This window comes from Copadichromis virginalis, linkage group LG22 (assembly GCF_057382275.1).
Source record: "Copadichromis virginalis isolate Kocher_CV1m ecotype Utaka linkage group LG22, C_Virginalis_male_GT1.1, whole genome shotgun sequence".
In the NCBI taxonomy this organism is placed as follows: domain Eukaryota; kingdom Metazoa; phylum Chordata; class Actinopteri; order Cichliformes; family Cichlidae; genus Copadichromis; species Copadichromis virginalis.
Window position 1 is genome coordinate 3,855,563 of NC_140638.1, and position 24,933 is coordinate 3,880,495.

At 41.3% G+C, this 24,933-nt stretch overlaps 1 protein-coding gene across 4 annotated transcripts in view; it reads left to right on the forward strand.

Moving 5' to 3' along the window:
* Positions 1-1,090: 1,090 nt before the first annotated feature.
* Positions 1,091-24,933, forward strand: part of LOC146682455 (uncharacterized) — a 76,720-nt gene continuing 52,877 nt past the window's right edge. The window contains exon 1 of one of the 4 annotated variants that reach the window (XM_085445156.1): positions 1,091-1,357. In XM_085445156.1, the coding sequence (XP_085301282.1) occupies positions 1,330-1,357 (28 nt within the window). In that variant the 5' untranslated portion in view covers positions 1,091-1,329. The remainder of the gene's footprint in view (positions 1,358-24,933) is intronic. The other 3 variants (XM_085445155.1, XM_085445157.1, XM_085445158.1) reach the window with 3 other exon arrangements.

Consider the following 24,933-nt stretch of genomic DNA (forward strand, 5'->3'; position numbering starts at 1 on the left):
ATCCAGCGTTGACTGCCATCCAGACACATAGTTAAGTACCTCAGTCCACAACGAGGATGATCAGTGACAGCTGGATGGCAAATTAGGTGCAGGTGTGTCAGCCACTGGGTGGAGGAGGAGAGAGAGAGAAGCACACACATACACACACAGACAGGTCGCTCCGGGAAGGACCGTCCGACCATGACATTTAGTGGGCTATAGTTGAAATCACAAGTACACATGGTCATAATAGGCTTTCATGGAGAGATCTAAAAATAGCAAACACACTGAAAGCAGTCTGGAGATGCAACAGGAAATGCCGTTGAAGGGGAAATCTGCCAAATTCTAATCAGGTCTGACTTCTTTGATTTGAGTAATGACTAGATTTTTTTAAATGTCAACCTTTCTTTTGTTCCTCAGGCTGCCATTTAAAATTGGCCACAAATGTTTTTTTTTTTTCAGGACATAAAAAACCACAGACAAACAGACAAAACGCCGGGCATGGCTTCATTTGATCCTGTTAGGTATTTGTAGGAGATTTTGTCATAATTCTTGAGTTATGGCCAAAAACACATACTGACCTTGACCTTCACATATGACCTCTCAAACCTTTACACACTGAAGCAAAAGTAAAAATTTTGGCCAAATTAAAGAAATAAAGAGAACCAATAAACACATTTCAGAGATATTTTGTTGATGAAAATCACTGAAGTAGAAGGTGCAGTTCTTTGGTTGAGTTTGGGTCTCAACATATGCAAAATATCCCGATCAGATCAGATCTGCGTCCTACTTTTAGGCTATGAGGGTGTCCCTCATGACTCATGCTCTGGGGTCTTTCCCGGAATGGGAGTGTTGCATTGCATTGGTAGTGGCGACTAAATATGTAAAATCTGGATGAAAGTTCTTTGTAACCTTTACGGAAATAAGAGCACCGAAGAAACTTCTGCTGCCCGTCCTTTACGTGTGTGCACATCCATGTTTCTGCATGACTGTGTTTGTCTTTCCATGTAAGACAATGTGTTCGTGTCCGCGTTAGTGTGTGCGTGCCAGCGACAAAGCGAGGGAGAGCGATAGAGCAACATCAGCAGTGACTGGGGGAAACCGGAGTGTGTGACGACGGTACGGCGGAGAGAGAGAGAGAGAGAGAGAGAGAGAGAGAGAGAGAGTCGGATGACACGCACATACACACCCTCTCTGCTTCTCACATACGGAGGAGAGGAGGACAGTGAAGAAGACAGAGAGGAGAACGGAGGAGAGGGGGAACGCGCAGAGAAAGAGACCCGGGGAGAAATGCCTGCTGGACGGATGGATTTTATTTTCCCCGAGCTGAACGAGCCTCTGTAAGACAACATGGGCTGCATAGGATCCCGGACAATCAGTAAGGACACGCTTCTTTATATCCCGCCATGTGGCGAGATGGATGGATGCATGCATGTGGAGAATTTAAAAGAAGAGAAATGAGATGAAACAGACACACATGTGTGATTTTCCAGGTTTACTTATCGCTAATTATCCCGCAGGAAGTTGCAGCGCTTCGGTGGTCTTCTGCTCTTTTCGTGCCCATAAAGGTGTCTGTTTTCAGGGTGTAGTGTCTGCACAGTTTACTGTAGGGATTACTATCGCATCTCAGTGCGTGTGCGTGTGTGCGTGTGTGTGTGTGTGTGTGTGTGTGTGTGTGTGTGTGAGGGGAGAGGCAGGACAGACAGGCAGCAGAGATGTGAGCGGAATAAGATGCGCTTTGACGTTTTTCGTCTCCACATGGATGACACTGGGCATGCAGACAGTGTGTGTGTGTGTGTGTGTGTGTGTGTGTGTGTGTGTGTGTGTGTGTGTGTATGAGAGATGAGAGAGAGAGAGAGACCTCCGCCTTGACACAAGACTAAGGTCATTGCATGCTGGGTGTCTGACAAAATCCCCCTCTCCCCCCTCCTCCCTTCTTCCACTTTCCCCTCTTACTCACCCCTTCTTTTCTTTCCTTCCTTCCATTCTTCCATCCATCCCTCCCTCCCTCCATCCATCCTCTCCTCTTGACTCTCCCTCTTCTGTGCGTCATGCTGCGACGTAATAAATTGAAGACGCAGGCAGTGGATACCGGGTTTCTCTCTCTCTCTCTCTCTCTCTCTCTCTCTCTCTCTCTCTCTCTCTCTCTCTCTCTCTCTCTCACACACACACACACACACACACACACACACACACACACACACACACACACACGGTGAGAGTTATGAACAGGAAGCTCCGAGATTGACTCTTGCAGGATGAGTCAGAACCGGGCTCGGCGCACTCAGGTGTGCGCCTGAACGCTCAGCTCATGTAGGTCATTTCTGTGAAGTCAATGCTACACACACGCGCACACACACCATTGTGAGGACCCCTGTTGACCTTATGCATTGATCTTTCCCTTCCAAAGGTTTAGGCTCTAACAGCCTGGATTCACCTTTTTACATTTTTGCCCAGAAATCACAAGGAAAAAAAGGAAAACCATTTCTTTGCTTAGAGCGCCCCCTACACTATCATTCCAGAGTGCGCTACTCTTCCTTCTTGTTACTTTTAATTTTCTTGCTCCAGTTTCCGATTTTTTGGACTCGTTTGTATCATTGCATCAAAATCATTTGGAATATTATCTCAGTTTCACAGTGTTGGTATCAGATGCTGTTAGCCAGGAATTGTTGGCTTATCGTAAATTAGCAATTTTCCAGTGTTCTTGAAATTAAAACAGCACAAGAGAGAACAAACTTACCCACTTCCTTAGTGACGCTAATGTTTTTTGGGTTCATTGGTACTTGAACCCTATAGATGGTTATGGGCGTGCAGTTAGCTAACTAGAACTTACAGCTATGTCAATGACATAACCTCCTTCTACTGGCTGAAAATGTTTTGGTGGTTTGTAGCCAATGCGACACTATAAGTCTCTCAGAGTGAATTTCGGCTAAACCTTCAATAATCAAATTTTAAATTCAGTGTTTAAAACGTTAAAAGAAAGCGCTCTTGCTCCTAAGGTCTGGAACTGGTCTACAAAGAGACAAGAGTACAAATGTGCTCATTGTACATTTAAATGTTCAGTGCCAGTTTAAAACTAAATTGTAAGTCAGTCAGGAAGGAGTGCAAGGTGAACATGTTCAGGCAGATACAGGACTTTCAGCACAGCATAGACACGCAGCAGTAGTGTGGTCATTTGTAGTTTAGGAGGTGGTGCTTTCTGTGAAAATTCCCACATGCCAGTGCCACTAAAGTCTCTCTCCACTACAAATACCACAACCCAAGATATCCCAAACTGCTGATAAAGAAAAGTGTGGTCACCTCTCTGCATGTGTATTGTCATTTCCCATTATGTGCAGCATCCAGCTGTTGTGTCCTGCCTTCACATGCTCATATGTGATGACACACACATTGTACCAGAGCCATGATCCCCTCCCTCTATCTACACTATCACAGCCTCATCAGCTCCTTTATGAAAACAAATGGAGGGTGCTGGAGGACTTAAATAAAGGAAAATTTGACCTTTGGTTGTCATTGAGCAGAGCCGGTAAAGGATGGCGAGGGACTGGGGCAGGGACTGTAGTGGGTGAGGAATGATAAGGAAGAAGAGCAGAAGCTTGTGGTGTGAAGATCCAAAATAATATCCTGGAGCGTTTATTTGGTCTCATAAGTGGGTGTGTTCCCCTTTGTGGTTAGGTTTTTTTTTTCTTATCTCCTCTGGCTGATTCTCTCTCCCTCCCTTCCTCTTCTTCTCTCTCTATTATTTGCTGTGTCAGAAGTAGATCAAAGCACATTATGCTAGCTATGCGCCGGCCACGTTATCTAACTCCAGTTGATATTTTCATTTTTGGAAATGTGTGCTCCAGACGCTGTGAGGAGTGAGCTGAGAGTGAGGTCTGGAGCTGACTGTCTGCACGCAGGGGAGACAAAGCAATAAAAAGTGGGACTGTTCGCAGAGGATAAATGAGACCAAAAATATCTTAGCAAAGTATCAGAGCTAAACCTACACTGACAATAACAGAGTTTTTAGAAATTTTTGCTTTCACTGTATCTCCACTTTAATGGGATTTAATTTTGTTTCCAACTCTGCAAGTATTAGGTGTCTGTCTCTGAACAGGAACTAGGTTTTGGAAGTCAGTCTAAAACAAAGAGTTAATCTAGGAAAACTACAATGAGACAGACATAAAACAACTTCTGTGGATGAATATTGTGTGACCTTGATCAGGGACACAGTGGCGGCATTGTTGGGACGAGCGCGCTGAAGAACTGAAGGAAAAGGTGGAGGCTCACAGCTGCTGAGTACATCAAAAAGAGAAAGCAAAGCTGCTTCTTTGCAGAATAAAAAACACTGTTATTGTTATTGCACTTCTGTGTCCTTGTCATTGTTTACCAGCGCAGAACAAGCAATAGCTCAGACTTTGACATTTTAATTTCTGCTGCTTCTTAGGTTTGGTCTTACCACCACAGTACCCCTGCACATGTTGGTAGATGTAAAGTTCTACTGGGGCACAATTGGCCATGACTCAGTACGCACAGTTTGCTGCACAGTTACTTAGATATTCAATTCAATTATTTTTTAATGTAGTGCCAAATCAAAACGAGCGTTACCTCAAGGCACTTGAGGCGCTTCACAATCAACAACCCTTTACAAGTAAGCACTCGGTGACAGTAGGAAGGAAAAAAGCCCTTGTAACAGGAAGAAGCCAGGGAGCCAACAAAGAGAAGCTAATAAAGGAGAAATGTGGTTCTTTCTGGTTCCTGTCAGTATTTTTGTTGCATCATTGCCTGATAATAATGAATTACAGTAGTTCACCCTAGAAAATATAAAGTCATTAACTAATTTATTAGGCATTGCTCTTAGTGGGGATGCGTCTCATTGTAGAGATCTTGCGCAAATTCAGTAAGACAGTTTACATCTGGCTTCCTACATACATAAAGCTGAATATCATCTGCACACTCCCCGAGAAAAGCATGTATACTGCAAACAGAACTGGTCCCAGCACAGAACCCTGTGGAACTCCACAGTTAACCTTAGTGTGTGATTTGCACTCCCCAAATCTTTTAGATAAATATGATTCAAAACACTGCAGAACAGTACCTTTAATAACTATGGGATTTGCTAATCTCTCTAATAAGATATTGTGGTCAACACTATTGAATGCTGCACTGCGGTCCTGCAGAACATGCACAGAAATGAGTCCACTGTCAGATATACAATGAACTCCCCTTCCTTTGCTCACTGTTACTATTCCATTCCATTTATATTCTGAGATCTGCATGCACTACTTTTGAATTAATTATTCTTTGTCACTCAGAGTAGGGTACAGTTTTTCCCCACTAGACAGATGCCTGAAAAATGTTACACAGGCACCAGTTCATCATCAAACTAGTCATATTTCTAAGTGCATCACATCATTCAGGAGCTTGCACTATTACTTATAGCAGTAATGGCTTGAAGCAATTGTTTTCTGTTTGACTTTCAGTCTCTTAGAACGTAGTCCACTCTTCTTTACAGCGGTGCTTCGGTTCATTGAGGTGTGTGGACATTCATTTATGAGCTCTTAAGGTCCTGCTACAGCATTTCAATGAGGTTGCAGTCTGGACTTTGACTGGGTCAGCACAACACCTTGATTCTTTACTTTTTCAGCCATTCTGTTGCATATTTTCTGCTTTGCTCGGGATCATTGTGCTGATTTAGTTTCAGCCAAGTTTTAGCTGTCATACAGATGGCCTCACTACTCTGGTACACACAGCAGTTAATGGTTGACTCAGTCACTGTGAGCTGCCCAGGTCCTGTGGCTGCAAAATAAGCACAACTGCTGACAACCTGACCTGAGATGTTTGTGCTGAATTGTGTGTTTTGTTTTTCTCCAGTTGTGGTGCTTTACATTATGACTAAACATCAGCACTTTGGTTCAGTCTCCGTCTGTCCAAAGAGCTTTGTCCCTTTGTCTTGTGCTCTGTTCGGATGTAGCTTTGCAATCCTTAATTGAGCAGCATTGTTGTTATTAGAGATAAGAGGCTTTCTCCTGACAGCCCTTTGAAACAAGCCACATTTTTTCAGTCTTTTTCTAATTGTATGGTCATGAATTTAACTAACTTTAGCCTGTGGAGTGTGAAATGTAGTTCTTGGGTTTTCTACAGTTTCTCTGAGCATTGCATGGTCTGACCTTGGATTGGATTTGCTGGGACGATTGTAGCATTGTGTTATCACACACCTAAATACTCCAGACGAACACGCTGCCAATATGTCTGCTTTTATAGAGGTGCTCACACTCACTGATGATCAGTTAATTTAGTGCATTTAATTAGCAGCACCAGGCTGCTATATACCCTCTTCTTTCCTTTGGAGGCAGTAAGGGTGGACTTAGCTTTCACAGAACTGCACAGAACTCCATGAAAACTGTATTTCTCTGACTGTAAATGTGAACTTTTGCTTATTTTTGATCATTTGAAAGTGCTCTAATTAGTTACCTTCTTAGTAGTTAATGTTATAATGTGGCTGATTAGTTTTTAATGGCAGGAATCTTGCAATGCAACAAGTTAACTTTAAAAAATAAGGTTGCCCAACGATGCTTACCACCTAATATGTATTACAGTGTATAATAATAGTAATAATAATGATGCAGCCCACAGAGGACAACAAAAAAACAACAAAAAAAAACAAAAACAAACGATGCATCAAAGCAGGCAAAAACAGTCTTCTAAGAGCCCCATGATGAACACCATCAGGATAGTTTTACTGTCGTATCACATTATTTATTTTCTTTAAAGGATCAGAATGCTTCTAAAAATCAGACTGGAGGGTTGAATGAAAAGTGATGGGACCTAGAAGAGACACGCTGCATGACAGAGCTTGTTAAATCGGTCAGGGTGATTGGACAGCCCTCCCCTCCCTCCAAATTATTGCCTGCAGAATATTTCCTGCTGCGTTACTTGTGAGGAACATCTATTCTTATATTCGGCCTGAGTGAGAGCGGCGGCTGCTAAAAATAGATCCGGGGTAAAAGAGGGAGGTCAATCAGAGACGGAGGGAGGGAGAGGAGGGAAAATGTTACAGTAAATATGGGTCAACAGCTTGCTCTCCGTGTTCCTTTGTGTCACATTCACTTTTCACCCTTGACTCTGAGCTTCTGTCAGGTGATCTGCAGAAAAGAAAATAAGACATGAGGCCGCAGTATCATCGTGCTTAAGCCTTTCATCACTCAGCTGTGTGTTTCCTGCAGAGTGCCATTTAACCAAAGCATCACCGCCTGTCATTACACTCAATTATCCTCCAGCAACACTAGAGCTGATGTTTAACAGTCATCACTCAGACAGCAGGACAGTCACACAGAAAGGCTCTCAGGCATACTGCAGGATCTCTATATCCAAACTCTCCAATCAGGCCCAGAAAGACGTTCTGCAGAAACTCGCACTAATAAAATCGATCTCGCATCAGAGGATCGAGGCGTCGTCTGGCTGATGCGCTTCACATCCATAAATTGTCACCACAGTAGATTTAAGACCACTTTACATGGAAAACTAAATCAAAAGCAGCAAACTGGGTTAGTAGTGTAAGGCTAAATACACTGGTTTAAGGAAATGTTTTACTAAATTTTTAATTTAAGCCTTGAAGAGAGACTTTCAAACCAAGCTTTGCATGGCAGATGATGGAATCAAGGCTGTGGAAAAATCTTTAAAAGGAATAAAAATCACTTTTGTGCTGAGCCCTTATTTTCAGGGATTTTTCCAATGACAAACAAAGTCAGCTAAATAACTCAATCAACCTCTGTAAGCATTAGACTCTAGTTTAGACCCTAAAATAGCAGTTTGGGGAAAAACAGGAACAATTTTAACACAATGCCTCTCTGTCTTAGATGGAAGAAAACCGATGTAAAGGAAATACAACGTTATCTTTTGTTTGGGCTCCAAATTGCTGAGCCTTCACATTACTGGCGCCCTCCTAAATAAAAAAATTCACTATGCAGAGAAGCTATGAAACACAATCCAAAAGAGAAATTCAAATTAATTAGTATTTCTAACATGTTGCTCTACGTTAATGCCACTACATGCAGCTAAAGTCTAGAAAAGCATCAATATCATGACCTTCTTCAGTCCATGCGTCATATTTTGGACATCCACTCTAGGTTAGGTGCATCTAACAACTGTTCAGCTATTTGTTAATGCAAAGTTAATCACATGACTGAGTGCATTTAGACACACATGGTCAAAATGACCTCTGGGGGTTTAAATTTAGCATCAGGATGGAGAAGACAGGTGATTTCATGTGACATGATTGTTGTTGTCAGGTGGGCTGATCTGACTTTTTCAGAAACTACTGATGTACTGGAATTTTCCCACACAGCCAGCTAGGTTTACAGAGACTAGTCTAAAAAAAGAGAAATTCAGAGGTCAGAGGAAAATGGCCAGTGGTGATAGGAAGTTGAAGTGGTTGCTATAGCAGCAGAAGAGCATATCAGATGCCTCTCCTGTTAACTAAGAACAGGAAACAGAGACTAGAGTTTGAAAAATGTTGCCTGATCTGATTAATCTCAATTTCTGCTGTGATGTTTGAATTTGGCAAGAAAAATGGGTCCATTCTGTCCCATATCAGCGGAGCAGTCTGGTGGTGGAGGTGTAATGGTTTAGAAATACTCTTAAAATAGGTAACAATGGAAGGATTAAAATGTGGTTTCCTTGAAGAGGAGGTGCTTTAAGGTATCTTTAAGGTGCAGTTAAAAGACTTTGTCAATCAGGACATTTGTTCGAGGTAAGAGTTTGATAAACCACTTTCATCACCGCAGCATAACACTGAATAAATGTTTACTCACACGTCTGATTTCCAGCTACAAAGAGCAGCAACTGAGTCGTGGACCCATTTTGGACGGCAAATGCCAGTTTTTGAAGTTGTAAATGGGACTGAGTGTTGGCTGATGCTTTGGCTTGTAGTTTAGGATACATTTACAGCAAATGTGTGGAAGAGAGTTGCCTCTGAGCAGCATCAAATTACTGCTAATGCCTCGAAATTCAAAGTGAAAGTGGCAAAAGCAGACATGTTACGTTCACCTTCTACCTTCCAGAACAGATCAAACATGTTGGTTATTTTTCACCTTTCAATTTGTCCACCATCTGCCATCATGAGAAATGAGCCTGAGCCTTTTTGATGGGAGGAACAGCTCAGAGCGGTTTCTTTCTTGAACCAGCAGCTCTCCACCTAAATCCAGACCAGAGGCTGACAAAAGGCAGAGCAGAACAGAGACGGTTTAAGGCTGGATGCATTTCACTGTTACTGCTTTCTTGTTTACAATAATTGCACTGACAGTGAAGTGCACTTGGAGCTGGATGCAGGAAACTGAATATCACAGGTGCTGGTCACCATCACATTGAGGCAGATCAGCACTTGGCACTTGTTGTTTTGAGCATTGCAAAAATTTCAGATTTTATGTTGGTGCTTTTCTGTCACAGTATGTATGTACAGATAAACACTTTGATGTGGCATGTCAAAGTATCACGTCTAAAAACTCTTTAACTTTTAAAGCCATTCTTCTTTTCACCCGTCCTGCAGTAATTTTTGCTCTTACAAGCAAAAAATGGAAGCATCTGTTTTCTGCTGGAAGCTTTCCTAAACCCACTGAACAATACCTGCACAGACAAAGCAACACTAATTTAGCATTACATTAGTCCCACTGAAAACGCTATGTCAAGATGAACAGAATCAACTTTTGGAGATTTACTTTGCTGGATGATTGAGAATGCATCAAGACATCACCTGTTTTACTTTGTAGCAAATAATCAAACCACAGATATAAGACATTTTTTTTGTTTAATAGCTCAACATTCTGGCTTCAGGAAACATCCAAAAAAATGTAATTATATCAAGTAGAGGGACATATAATATACTGGATCACCTTGTAATATGCAAACTAGTACCAGGACAAAGCTAAATATCCAAAAAGGTTTGCAAATAAAAGAAAGTGTTTGCAGGCCTCAATGAGTGGCTGCACCTGGCTGATTGAAGGAAAGCATGGCCCCAACAAGAGGGCTGCCAGCTGAAACAACTCAAAGGATTATACAAATCTTTCAGGTAGAAAATCCGAGAAAAGATTTCAGTTGTTTCTCATAAGCTTTGCCTAAAATATTCATTGCATGAAAACAAAGTGAGAAGGTTATAAAAGCAAAACACATGGGCAAAGAGTCTGGACATAAAGCCTGAATAAATATGACCTGAAAAATAGACAGCAAAAGAAAATAAACAGCAAAAGAAAAGTGCAGAAACAGGAATCAGAGTTTGTGACAGAACTGCAACAAACTAGCTGAAATTCAGATTCACGGTCAGGAAAGCCAAATTCAAACCAACACTAATAGTTAAACAAAAAAAAAATCAAGGTAACAATGAGCTAAAGAGAACCAAGACAAGCTTGTGTGCTGTGTTTGGATGAAAGTGATCTTTAATGATGAAGCACAAATTAGCAACGGGAAATCCATTAATTAAACAGAATTCATTTTGTTTGATGGTTATGATGCCAGGATAACTATTAAAGAAAAAAAAAATAGCTGTTTTTTTATACAAAGAAAACAGAAGTGAGGTGATTCCACAATTTTGTGAAGGTTTTCAGAAAGCCACATAGGATTCAATCACCTGGGGCATGAAAAATAACAAAACTAAATTTGACGTAAATCTGGCACTAATCCCTTCAAGGTTTTCCCCTTGAGAAGCTCCAGACCACTCCCAGTGCTCCTGTCATTTTTAGATCTGCTCATTTGATTCATGCTGGATCTCCTCCCCTGTCACAACAGTGCCCCTTAAACTGGAACTTAATGGTAGGTAGGAGGACAAAGTTTGGTTGTGAGTCATCTTTGTTTTCGAACGGTGATGAAAGAAAGGTGTCTCTTTGTGTCAGATGTCCCCTCCTCGGGTCTCAGAACAGTTTAGAAATGCTCTGAACCTTTCAAACACATGTCGTGAGTTCGAGGAGGTTGTTAAAAAGTGGCCAAAGGCAGCGTGAAACCTGGGTAAACTAAAGAGAGAGAGGGGCAGAGCCTTAGAAAGTTTTAGGTTTGCATGTTTTCCAATTAACATTTTGATGCAGGATTTAAAAAAAAAAAATGTTAATGGGCAGAACTGGAAATATGTGAAAGGTGTCCTCTGTCAGTGCTGAAATGAAGTGCAGATGCATGCCAGATGATGCACTTCGAGGAGATCTATATAATCCATGGATCTGTGGTTTTCCATTATGGAGTGGCTTTGCAGTTCCCTCATACTTACTGTGAGTGTGAGCTGGTGCATGAAAGTGCCAGAGTTGGCAGCCGTAGTTTGAGGCTGAGACTCCACACACGGCAACACTCTTCCTATCAGCATGCAGTGCCAGCTGGCTTACAGCTCGTGTGTGTGCAGTTAGTACATTTACTGTTTGTACTTCTGTTACTTGGAAGTTAGAAAAAAGGGGGGAAATGATCATAGTCCAATATTTAAAACCCAGCTCAAGTCCAATATCTAATTTCTTTTGTTGATGTTTTTGAACTGCATTGCTCTGAAACTGCTTTACCTGCTTTGGTCATTCAGTCAGACTTAACAAAGGGAGCAAGAATCAGTTAAATTAGGTTCGATTTGGGAACCCATTAACTACTCCACTGTCTGGAGCCAATAGCCTCCATCCGGGCCAAGATTTTATCACTGTCATTGTTTCCAAAAGTGGATCGTTTTCAAAATGCTAATTATAAAAGCTAAACTGTAGCTAAAGGTTATCAGATGTTTTTTCTTTGTTGGCAGCTTGTTTTTACATTATGAGGCTAATAACAAAAAAGAGACTCGTGTTAGTGGCCCGTAAAACAGTAGGATGAAGACTCTGGTTGTGCAGGGCTGGACAGTACGGGATTTCATTCACATTTGACTAAAAGCAGATGCATGCACACTATAAAATGTGGAGGTGGTACCATGCCTGCGAACACAGTCAAAGATGATGTTTTTAAGAGTCAGCAACAGAAGCGCAAGTTACCGTGAAAGCTTTGTGAGTAAAAAGCCAGTAAGAGTCCTTTATGACACAACCACATCAGCAAGCACAAAGGTAAAGAAGAGTCTTCTTAGCTGCTGCTGTGCATTGCCGGTTTGCTCAGATTAAAGCGTGTTTAATATCTTTAAGTTTCATAGATTTCTTGTAGACTTTGATGCACCCGTCCTCTCTCTCTTTTTCTCTCTAGCAGTGAGACCAGCAGCATGCAGGGGTGAGCCTAAAGGAGGGCACAAGGAGGCTGCACTACATTTATTTCAAAGCTTTAGTTGTTTTTAATTTGCATATTTAGACTATTGGTATACAATTTAAATCTAATTATATAAATTATAATTATATTTTATAATTGCAAACCAGGCCTGCAGTGGTTTTTCAGATTCTTCATTCCATAAAATTCCATAGGAAAGTTTTTTTAAAGACTGTTAAGTTGGCAACGTACGCTGAACGTGAGATAAACACAAAAGTTGTCAGAGGGGGATGACAACTACCAAAATCAAAAGAACTGGGAACTTTATAATAAATGTTTTCTTTTTCTTTTTAAACATATAGATGCTAATAATCGGTGCATGTGTAACGATGTCTGTGCAAAGTTTAGTTCAGTTTGAGGAGATACAGGTTGACGTATATACAAACATTCTCTCATTGTAGAAAGATGAAGCCACCAATCAGTGGATAAGTTAATTAAAACTAACTTCTATAAGGCCAAACTTGGAATCTCTCTCTCTTTTTCTTTGCACGTGGACTTTTTATCAGCATGTCAAACGTGATTGGTCAACAGAACTCAGGAGTAGACGACAAAGGGTACGCTGGCTTTCATATTCATATCCACAATTAGTTCACAGAGATCAGCATTATTAGTAAGGAGTTCAATTCATTAGAAAGACTCCACTTTGCACACTTTTAATGAGCAGAGCTGTGGAAACAAAAATGTGGAGATTTCAGAGACCGAGTCACCTCTGAGTGAGCATCATGAATATTTTGCTCACGTTTCCACTGTGAAGCCCTTAATTAACAGATTTTACTGCTTCAGCATGGCCACGATGGAGCATTGGTCGGCTCAGTGAGCAGCAACATTGTAGTGTTACTGAGGTTTGCTGCGGAATTAGAAACATTTAATGGCATGTCGGTCTGGAAATTTGATAACTACCGTGGCAATCAGGGACCGCACCTCTCTGCAAAGGCCGCTGTCTTGTTTTGCAGTTGTAAAGAAAGGATCCTTCGACTCTGAAGTTCAAAGGGTTCTTCTGTTGTCTGCGGGCCTCTTCTCCACAAAGTTTCATGAAGTGTAGCTTGATGTGCAGTGATCATATAACAGATTTACCGTCACATTTCCATTGTGTATATCAATATTACAGGAACATTAATCCTGGAATCTATACATTTACAGTCTTCTGTTTGTCCACGCTGGTGCAACCTGAGATGTTATGTGATCCGTTGCTCTGCTTTCGTTTCTTTGTTTCATCTGGCAGCAAACAACGACAGAGGAAGACGCTCTGACCGAGAGTAGAGAGCAGACTCGGTGTTTGGCAGACAGCAGCTCGATTTCCACATAAATACACCCAGGTTGGATAATGCAAGTGGCATCTGATGTGACACTTGGCCTGTGCGGTCATCTGTGAATGCAGTGGGATCACAGTGGAGTCCTGCTGGTTTTATTTTTAGCTAAATCGATTCAGGCCACTAATGGAAAACGAAGGTGATGCCTTTTTCTGACTCGCCCGTTTCTCAGTTTTCTCAACTAAATCTGCATCACAGTGGCTACATTCCTGCTCCCGGTCCTCAACACGGAAGCCTGAAGCTGCCATGCCAGATGAATTTTAGATGTGACGAGCAGCTTGGAAAGGAACTAAAAGCAACTTATAAATGGCATCCAGAGACAACAGCTTGAATTTCAATGCCAAAAAAGGTGACGTCAGTAGACTGCGCACCACTCACGTTCACGGCCCCCCTTGTCGCTGCAGTTTTATGCACATTAAAGGAGTCAGTTTGACCTGCATTGAGAAAATATTTAATTTTACTGCAGTAGAAACGTGATTAAAGCTCAAATTATGTAATTTAAACATAATTTATACATATCACAGAGATCCCAGCACACATGTAAAGGAGAGATCAGATTTACAGACTGCAGACTTCAGCAGCCAAAAGCGTCCTCAGACATTTCTTAATTAATTGCATCAACCCACTTACCCCTCGCCAAGGTCACAGGTTTAGGCTGGAGTCTGTCCCAGCACACATTGTCCTTTTATGCAAAAAACACCATCAAGAAAAGCACTAAAGCTTATCTGTTGGCTCTCCACATACTTTGATAGCACGGAGTGTCTCCCTTGGTCATATTGTCTGGCCTGTTTATCACTTATAGGTTCAGAAGGTTATTTAGAGGAAGTACAAACTGTTAGAAGGTTTCTGTAGGTCTGTCACGTCTGCTGTGTGGCTGGTAGAAAGGACCCCAAACGCAGACTCGCAGAGGCAAAGATGAACTTAAAAAAACTCAGCTGGTTTATTGCTGGTAGTTAGGAATACAAGATAAACTGGAACACAGGTACCCTAACAAGGTCTGCTAATCATATTGGCTGCCCTGTTTCCAGATCCAGACTGTCATTCCTCTTTTTGGTGTGTTTTCTGTCTGCCTCCGCTCTTTATTACGCTGCAACTTCCACAATCACCTGTTTTTATTTTTTTCTTTGAATTATACTCAAACTTTAATGAAGTCTCCTATAAAAAGGATATTTTTAAGTTCTGTAAATATGCAGTGCTTGTTGAGTTGGTGAGTAAATGTCTTTAATTAGTCAGACTCGAGTATTAATCAAAATAAACCCAGAACTGTGTGGAAAATGTAATGCAGAAATTAAGTAATCAGATATTGTTCAAACTTTAAGAATGATTGGAAACAAGAACAAGGACGTGTGTTTTGTGCCACACAACAGCACAATAGTGCATCTTTGTTAACTTTGTGTTAACATCCCCAGATGGTACGGATGTGAACACTAGTGACCTGGGAAGTAATTGTGTTTCACTGCATGAAAGCATGTTGCATTGTGTAACGGTGACTTCAGATTCTGGCTCAAACGTGAATGGTTGACCTCTGGGATTTGCTGGCAGCTAACCCGTCACAGCAGAGTGGGCTTTTTGGAAGTGGGGCACTAAAGTCACAAGGGGTGAAGAGAGGTGATGCGCAAAGGCAAACGTGATGTGTTTTGTGGACATTAAACCTTCCATTGGACCCTGAAAATAAAATTATGAACCTGTGAATGAACACAAAGAGGTCTTTAAACTGTCAAACACTCCCTTGTGTTTGTTCTTCTGTCAGGTGTGTTTGAGGTATCACCTTACACAGGAAAGCCCTCATCCCTCCCTACACTAAAAATATTGACTTTTTGATACCACTGTTGACAGACGGACTGACGAATGCTCTGTGCACTAAGCAGTGTGTGTGTGTGTGCATAGAAAAACACAAATGCACACATTTGATGGATTGTGTGATCTTGCTGCCGAGTCAAAGGGTGACAGATACATGGAATGAGGTGACCAGTCAATAATGTGATTGACGGATTTCCCAGGATCATCTGAGCTGTAAGGCAGAGAGAGAAAGAGAAATACATCCTGAAATCCGGACAACGTTTAGATCACATTATCTACATCTGATCTAAGTTATAGTGTGACTAGATCTGCTGGTATAACCGTTTCAGCTTCCTACTGAGGTAATTCCTCAGGAAAAGAGAAAAAAGATTACGTTTTCCAATAAAGGATAAACAAAGAACACATTTCAACACTCCGTGCAGGCACAGATGCTTAGATTGCAAGCAGGGCCTCACAGTGAGGTAGGTGATCAGACACAGGTGTAGCACAAAAACAATGGGTTTCAGGGTGAACATTATGTAGGGTGATAGCCCCACATTTTAAGTTTCAGCTCATCCAAGCCATGTGGACAGTTGTAGAGCGTGGCAGTTCAGTTTATATGGTGGGGAAGCCATTTCTTTACAAACCTGGCTTTGTAGACATGGAAGTTGAAATAGGAAAGAACTTTCCAGGGTTTTTTCTTCACAGAGAAATTTCATGGAGAGTCAGGGTGAAATGTCCATGTATTTTGAAGTAACAACCACATCTCCAGTTCAGGTCTGCAGGAGGGTGTTGAACCTACTCCGACTGACATTGGGTGAGAGGGGGTGTACGTCACAGGGCCAAAGATTCACATCTACGACCAACGAGCACTCTGGGTGAACCCACGCAGGCTCAGGAAGAACAGCTGCATCCTTAAAGGTTTTTGATTATGGGGATATTATTTGCATGCATGCCTCTTCCACACTTTGTTGTCTAGACTCTTTCTGCTGCAGCTCTTTACATCACTGCGTACTTTGCAATCTGGTTTCTTGACCTTCATTAAGTCTAAGGAGATACCAGGACGGGTATATTTTAATGCACAAAGTCATACTGAGCAAGCTCCCTACATCTCTGTTAACACTTATAGACAACTGGCATGATTTGCAGTCTTCTTGATGATTCTGTTTTTGGGTATGCAGGATTTTTTCTGAACTTTGTAGAACAGAATTCTCATGAAATAAGATTCAGAGAAGAGCACATGAGGTGCTCACGTGTAATCGGTGCATTGTAATGCAAACTCTGCACGGATGAGTCGGCACATTCACTAAAAACTAGCAGGCATGCAGAAATCTGCACAGATCCTCAGGCTCAATGTCTGATGACAACATTTTTGTCACTCTGACCTGAGTGTACCCTAGTGGCCTATTGTGTTACGTACGGTTAAATAAAGGTTAAATAAAATAAAACCTTCTTGCTGAGAGCCACCACAGCACAAACCCTAGCTGTGAATTAATTTAGTCAAACACTGTTCATTAGATGGTGAGTATGAAGTTACTCTTATCATCTTGCTGATGTGTGTAGCCATCTGCCAAAAAGAAATTTCCAATTTAGGAAAAAAACTCCTGCTTTCCTTGAAATGGCACCATTAAATCTGGGAACACAAACAACCAACACAACTAAAACAAGTTCCCTGAGTTCTCTTTGTTACAGTTAACACCAGAAAGCACGTCTTTGTTTCATAAAACCTCCCAAACTGCTCAGGCACCGGCCTGGACCTTGAATTGCCTTAAACTGCTTTCTTGGATAAATTTGAGATGCTAGTTTTAAGAGTTTAAGGAAAAGTGGGCTCAACTTATGAAGACAAATTTACTCTAAGTTCATTCTTGTGTGTGAAATTGTCTTTAGTGGCTAAGAAGATTGTAAAAGATAAAATTGGATTGCGCTCTTGTAACTGGACGCACACTTGTGTGTTACTCACTGTGACGACATCACTGAGCATCTCACACAGAATAATTTAAAAGCTCCAAGAGGACAGAGACCTACAATGACCTGAGATTATCACGCAAGCCTTTAAAACGAGTCTCTGGCTGTAAAAACAAGGCTGCTGTCAAACACAATAACTGATCAGCTGCAGATTTATGCAGTCTACGTTTCAAGCGAGCACTGCTTACAGCAGCTGGGACACCGTTGAAATCTCATGAGGATAAAGCAATCGAAATCAAGCAAAAACATCTCAGAAGTAATAAAAGAAGAAATAAATATTTTACAGTCTACAAGTGCAGAATCCACAACCCTTAAAAGAGACCAGAGAGCTCAGTTTAAAGCATACTCCTCACACCAAGGTGTGTCCAGTACAGGTGATGCACAGGTGGCTGTCCAGGTTCTCAGTCATCGAGGTCATGGTAGTCTTAAGAACTTGAAATGGAGGCAAATAAACCAAGGTGTGAATTAAGTCATGGATCATTGCTGTCACAGAGGTGGTGGACTGCAACACTATCTATCATATATGGTCTTCCCAGGTGATTCATAATCTGCGTTTTCTCTAATGACCAGCAGGGGCTGACTCCACCGGACCCAGTCAGTGTTCAGGGGGATCATAAACCTGGCTATGCTTTACCTTGACTGACATGTTGGTAGCCTATGAACATGCAACGTCTCTCAGTTTCTTTCTATTGTTGTAGGCCCAAGACACTCTCTTCTTAATCTCGATAGTTTTGCACTCTGGAAGAAAATGAACAAGAAATAAACAAAAACTAACCAAATCTTTAGATTTTTAGGACTCATTTTGGCAACATAGATACAGTAGCACTGTTATTAATGTGATTTATTGTCTGTTCATGCAGTAAAAACGATGGATGGAGTTTCCAGGTCAGAAAAGGAAGCCAATGTGGAAATACCTTAAACCTAAATTCTTTTAAAGCCCAGCAGGGGGCGCCTCCTGTGACCGCTACTTCCACTCCTGTAGACGTCTACGGGGAAAACATAGACTTTCCTGATGATTATTTAGGTTGATAGTGAATAACATTAGGTACATTTTGTAGATTTTATTTATCCATGATACACTCTCGGCTAAGAACGTGTGATTGGAAAGCTGTTAATAAGCATGTATCCCACGTGTTACTCGTCACATCTAGTTTAATAAAAAGAGAGAAGGTAATGGTGAGAATTATCAAGGCTTCATAACTTCACTAACCAATGGGTGACATCACAGTGACTATGTCCGTCCTGTACCATCTGTGGATAACACACCTGCATCTGTTACCTGCACGCCCTTGTATCATGGATGACCTTCTAGGTTATTATATTTTATCACCAGCTTTAAATAAAGATGAGATGTTTATGTATTTTTTCCAAGCGCTTGCATGGAGAAAATGTAAATAAAAAAAAAGACCACAAAAAATATTTATGTCAAATGTTTAAATCAGATATCGACGAAATAATTTTAGTACTAAATGAAATGGAATGTTTTTTTGTCAGTCATAAATACATGAAACAAGTACAACTAATGCGTTTTAAATGTACAGAAAATAACCACTGGCTGTTTTTAATACACGACGTTATATTTACTACATGTAAGGTGAGGTTTGTGAGGTTTGTCCTTATGAGAGGCATCATGGAAACCTCCAGGTCCTCTGGGAATTTGGGGTGGCCCAGACGTCTAATGAAATACTAAACATGCACGCACGCACACACGGAGTCAGACAGAAGAATGAACGGATGGATGGATGAAGGTATTACCCCGACCGACGAGCTGTAGTGAGCAGGACTCCCTCAGTGTTTGGTGTCGGCTCAGAGCGTCCGCCACTGAAGCGGAGGTGAGTCAGACTCCAGACTTCACTTCGGATCATTGTCACAGTCCGTGTGTCACCTCACACACACACACACACACACACACACACACACACACACACACACACACACACACACACACACACAATACCCAGAGCGATAGCAGGAGACAGGCGATGGTCTGCCAGAGAGAGCTGTCAGGACCTATTGTTGCCCGGTCTCACAATACCTACCTTCCTTAGACAGATTGTGTATGTGTGTGTGCTAGAGTCTGTGCTTGTGTGTATTTGTGTTCAAGTGTAGTGTCCTCTTTTCTGCCCGGTTGGTCACCTTCACATTACTCTTACCTTTTTGTTCCCTTTCTGCCTTCTCTCCCACCCCTGACTTCCTGGTGACACTTAAGCCTGACCTTCCCTTGTTCTTCCTCCTTTTCTTTCTATTTTCCATAAATTACAGCGATTCCTTCTCTTTACTCTCTCTCATTCCACTTTAGGGATATTAGACCGATAGCTTCTGTGATTACATCAAGATTCAATGTTGCCTTTATTGTTCCAAGAGCACATTTCAGATTTCACACTTGCCAAGCCTTGCTTCCCTCCTTTCTTGCTTTCTATACTTAGATATGTAAAAACTCAATTCTATATTGGCTATTTGGGTACTTACTAGCACCATGGGCTAACTCTCATGTCACGCGGTATGCTGTCACAGTGATTTTAATCGTCTTGTGCTTGTTTGTTTTCACTGGGCCTGAAGCACTGCTGCTGTACAGATTGAGAAGAATGCTGAACTGCTTTTAGTCTTAAAAGTCAGTATGTTGGCATTCCTACAGTCAATGTTAACCTAAGACGACATTAGATACAAGACAATATATTCTTCCCATCTCCCATGGGTATCAGTCAGAGTGGAGGCAATGTCAGACTGAGGAAGGAAACTCTGTGTATGAGTTGACAACTTTGCCTAATATCAGGCTCAAGGGGCATCCTCAGGAGGAGACTGCGAGACTAGAAAACATCATGAAGTGAATGGATACCAAATTAAATTTATCTGACCTTTGTGACAAGTTATTAGAGAGACGGCTAACGGGCATGAAGAAAATCCTTGACATAACACAGAAATAAATACATCAGAGAGTTCATCCACACAACCAAGTGTCCTCTAATGGCCAGTTGGAAGCTACAAGGTTAAACCTGTTAAGTGACCTGTTTTATGTGTGGGTGATGCCGTGTGTGCATCCAAGTTCAAAAACATTTCTATGTGCAGGTAAGAAACACACACAGTCCTTGCACAGTAAAGCTGCTGTGCTTCACCTGTTAAGTGACAAGCGTGTGTAAGCTGAGGTGATAGGCTTATAAAATGCACCCTCCATGGTTTGTTGGTCTAATTAAAGAGTCATTTATATCATAAACTTTTGCAAAGTGTTGGCCTTTTAGAGACTATTGAGAAAATCCTCCGTTAAGTGATCTTTGTGTTTATTGTAACGTCTCCCGGGCTGTGCCGTGAAGTCCTACATCAGCCCTCCCTGCTCCCACGCTTTCCTCTCCCACCTGTGTCCCTGTGGTGCAATTTAGCTTCATTAGTCCTCATGGAGCAGTTAAACCATTTTGTAGCATAAATCCACCCCTTCACTCTCTTCATCTTCTCCTCCCTCGGTGGTTTTTCACCATCTCAGTTTTTTTCTTCTTTTAAATGGTGACGTTAAAGCTGCACTCATTGATTTTTATACACAAAGACAACCCTAAAGGACAGCAAGAACAGTATACAGTGTTTTTTCTCTAACTGATACTGGAAAAACAGAAACAATGCTGAGTTTAGTTCCATATCTTTGCTTTTAGGGGCTCTTTATAGCAAAGACTGGGCAACAGAATATGTTATGTACTACATCACATTTCAGTGGGGTATGTCAGAAGTGTGGGCTCATCTGGGATTTGAACCCAGGACCTCTCGAACCCTAGGTTTAAAAACACTCCTAGACCAACAAGCCCATGTGCCCACAGGGGTTCTTGGTGTCTGCTCACAGTTATGTTCTATGAAGTTGCTGTTTGAGCACCATGATGCTTCCAGAGTAGCAAAACGGTTAATGGAAAACCATCAGTCTAAGAGTCTGTGTTGTTTCCAGCCTTGAGACTAAGTACCTTTGTGCTATCAAAAGAAAACCGAGTGATATTGAATGACTTTGTCATTTGTACTCTAGACAGGAAACATAAATCTCAGCGTTTGCAGATGAAACTACTGAGGTTGTAAGTTGTCACGCACAGTAAAGAGGTGAAATAGGTTGCGTTGCTTTAGTTTTGGTTGTCTGCTGTTGTTGGTTACGTGTTGATCAATAATGATGGACATATTCTGGTTCACTGCTGAGCAGAAAACACACTGACACTCAAAGATGTGCCATCAATGTTCAAATGTGCCAACACACACACTGTATTAGGACATGACATTGATGTATGTCCCAATCAAGCAGCATGCTGTTTGAATGGTACTGAAAGTTCTTTGGAGCAGAAAGAGATTGAGTGCTCAAATCATCCATAGCACAAAGTCTTCAAACTCCCCCTTTCTGACGTAACACACTGTTTTTGTTCTGACAGTAACGTTAATAAACCTGATTTCTTTCTCTGTTCTTGTGTTCAGGATTGCATTGAGGGGGGATTCAGCAGCCTATGTGCTAAAGCTAGATCACTGGTGCCTTTGACACAGAGATCGAACATCTCTTTATTTGGTTCTCCACTCTTTGTTTACACTGACCATAATCCTTTTGTGTTTCACTGTTGCACATAACAGAAATCAGAGGTTATTGTGGAGGGCTAACATTATCTTGCACATCATCCATCATCACAAAAAGGTCAGAGAAGCCTTGTACCAACTAGATGTGACACCATTAAGAAATCTTTGTTCCTCAATCTATTGTTGAGCTATGTTTATGGTGAGGCAGGACTCATTATTGTGCTGAAAGAGGGCACTGGCATCATATTATTGGAACGAAAGGGTCTATGTGGGCTGCACTAATGTTTAGATAGCTGGCAGATGTCAAAGAAAGCTTGGACCCAGTGTTTTCCAGCAGACCATTACCTGTGGTGATGCCTTTCCTGGCTTCTCTTCTCTTCCAAAGGCAACTAATGCACACTCACGTGGCCTTCCATGTGATATAAAAGAAAAACCTGATGGTCATGTGTTCACTGCAGATGCTTTCTGGCCATGCATTGGGGATTCATTACCATGTTTGCTCCCCTTTCGCATAAGTGAGCCTTGAGTGGCCGTGACCACCATGAGCACCACTTTCACTTTTGTGGCTTCCTTAGTCTTGTTTTAGTGAGTACTAACCAATTCATAGTATAAATGCACTTGCTTAGTTCTCTAGTCCACAGCCAGTTACCTGCTTCCAGTACTTCAACTTCAAGGACCGCCTGTTTACTTGCTACCTAATATACAATATCCTGCTTTAGACATTTAGCAGGTGTCTTTGCAATGAATCACCTGCAAGTGGTTTCATTGGCACGTGTAGTTATTTGTTGGCATGTTCTTGGCATAATAGTCTCACATGGAGATATGTTATAGTTTGTTTTCTGCAGAGAAATTAAAGACAATTTGAACGTTTGCATTTAAATCCCAGTTTTCTTTGAATTGTACCTGCAGCGAGCGGCGCCGGGGTTTCCCGATCAGCTGTCTCTCCTCTTCAGTTATTTACTGCTGATTTATTGGGTATATTTCTGGATAAAAATCTGTTCTGCTGCAGCTTTGAAGACTAATTAAATAAAATGGCCTAAATATCTCTCTGCCTCCCTCTTTCATATGAGCATATTTCATTAGTTTAAAAGTAAAAAAAAAAGAACAGAAATGTGCTGCCAAGACTGCAGCAGATTGACTGAAGTAAAAACTGTTCTTGGCTAAATGAAGCGTGCAGCTGCAGTAGAGCTTTTGGCAGACGGCACTTCTCTGTCATCCACTGACGTCTCCGATTCATTTCCTTGAGACCTGCTTTGTTGCCAAACAGATTAGGCACAGCAGCATCAACATCTACACCGATGCCTTTGTAATCTTCAGACTACAGAAGAATAGCCTGAGGAACAAGCAGCAGGAGCTTTGTAAGGACTTCAAGATTCAGTATAAATGAACAAACAACAAACAAAAAGAGCTGCTTTGCAGGGCAGGAAATATAAGCTGTAAATGGATTGTTTTTATTCATCTGTGAATCGTTTGTTTAAAAATAACAATCTTTTAAAAGTTCAGTTTAATTGTTTTCTTCTCATCTACACGCTTATTTACTCCCCTGCTATTTGTGTGACTTGTAACAAATGCAAACGAATGAATATTGTTTTCCAATCCTAATTATCCACTGCTGATTATTTCCTAATTAAAACAAAACTGATTATCACAGTTAACAAAAACATGGCCTTTCTAGATATGAAGAACAGCAGCTATGGGGGTTCATCAATGGTGGTAGCTGCTGTAACACAAATCTATGAACGACACCAAAGGTCATGAAGAAGAAGGCGGCTCGTTTTGTATCTGATGGTTATTTGCTTTTGTTCGACTCCGCTGCAGAGTTTGGGTACGTGCACAAACAGAAACAACCTTTTCCTCAAAGGTCAGTAGCCTCACACATACTGTACCAAACCTCAGAGGCGCCGGGCTGCATGTTTCACAGGCTAACAAGCAAACATCACGCTGCAGCTCCACACTGTGTAATTCATAATCAGACTCGGAGTCAGGTTAATTACCAAGTACAATGCTCGGCAAAAGATTTAGCATCCATTGCCTCGCTGTTTTAGTAAAACCAGTTACATAATTACACAAATGGATTCAACGCCTGTTTGTTGGGTGGATCTACTGCAGCACAGCGGTTAAGATTTCGAGTTTGAGCAGAATAAATTAGAATTTGGGAGCCTGATTATACGTCAGAGAGTCAACAGAAAATGAATCTGCAGTTTGATCATTCTGATGACCGGTAACAGTTTTGTAAACACTGCTTAAATTCAGCATTTCAACTCTGTGTTGCGTTTGTAAACTGAAAGTTCAGCGGCTATGCTTCACTTGTGTCTGATATTTTAAGAGATCAGCTGAGTAATAGAGAAAATACACAGCAGATTAACCAACGGCAGAAATAATCATTAGACGCGTCACAATAAGTTTTACATAAATGATGACAATGGGCACATGTATCAACGTCAGAGGTGCTGTTTGTTGAAACATTTTTAAAATCCATGACATCAGGAAGTGTCAGTGAGAATAATCTAATATACAGAAGAAACCTGGTAGCAGCTATTTATAAATATGAAAAAGCTGCAACAAATACAGCTTAACATGCAGAATATACAGCATGACATACGAATACCAGCTTTTCAGTAAAATAACATGCCGGCTTCATCATTTTCTTTCAGTCGATACAACCGTGCTGATGTCTGGATCGTTCTGCAGAGTGTCTAAGCCACGTCGCTGGTAATTCTGTAGCTTAGACAGAGAAGGGTTTATAGATTCAAATATGCCAGCACTTTTTCTCGCAAGTGATGGCAAACCCACCAAATCCTTTGTAATGACATGTAGAGATGCTTACAGCTTTATACTGTTGTTATGGCGAAGAAAACAGGGTCCTGAGATAAATGACTCTTTAGTTTGCCTCTTAGTCACCAAGTAGATGATGGAAATGGGCAGGAGCAGGAAAACAATGAGCTAAAGTGGCTTTTTGTTGTCTGAGTTTCATCTAGCGTTAATATCAGTCTGGTCTCATTCAAATGTTGTGCGTTCTTGGTGGGATTTCACATCAGCACCTGCATTTATACAAGTAGTGGTCGTATTTAGAGTTGGTTAAAGTCACCTTTGATGGAGAGAGACTGCATAGCATTTCTTCTGCTTTAGTTATCCTATAGATTCAGATACATGAGGTGTT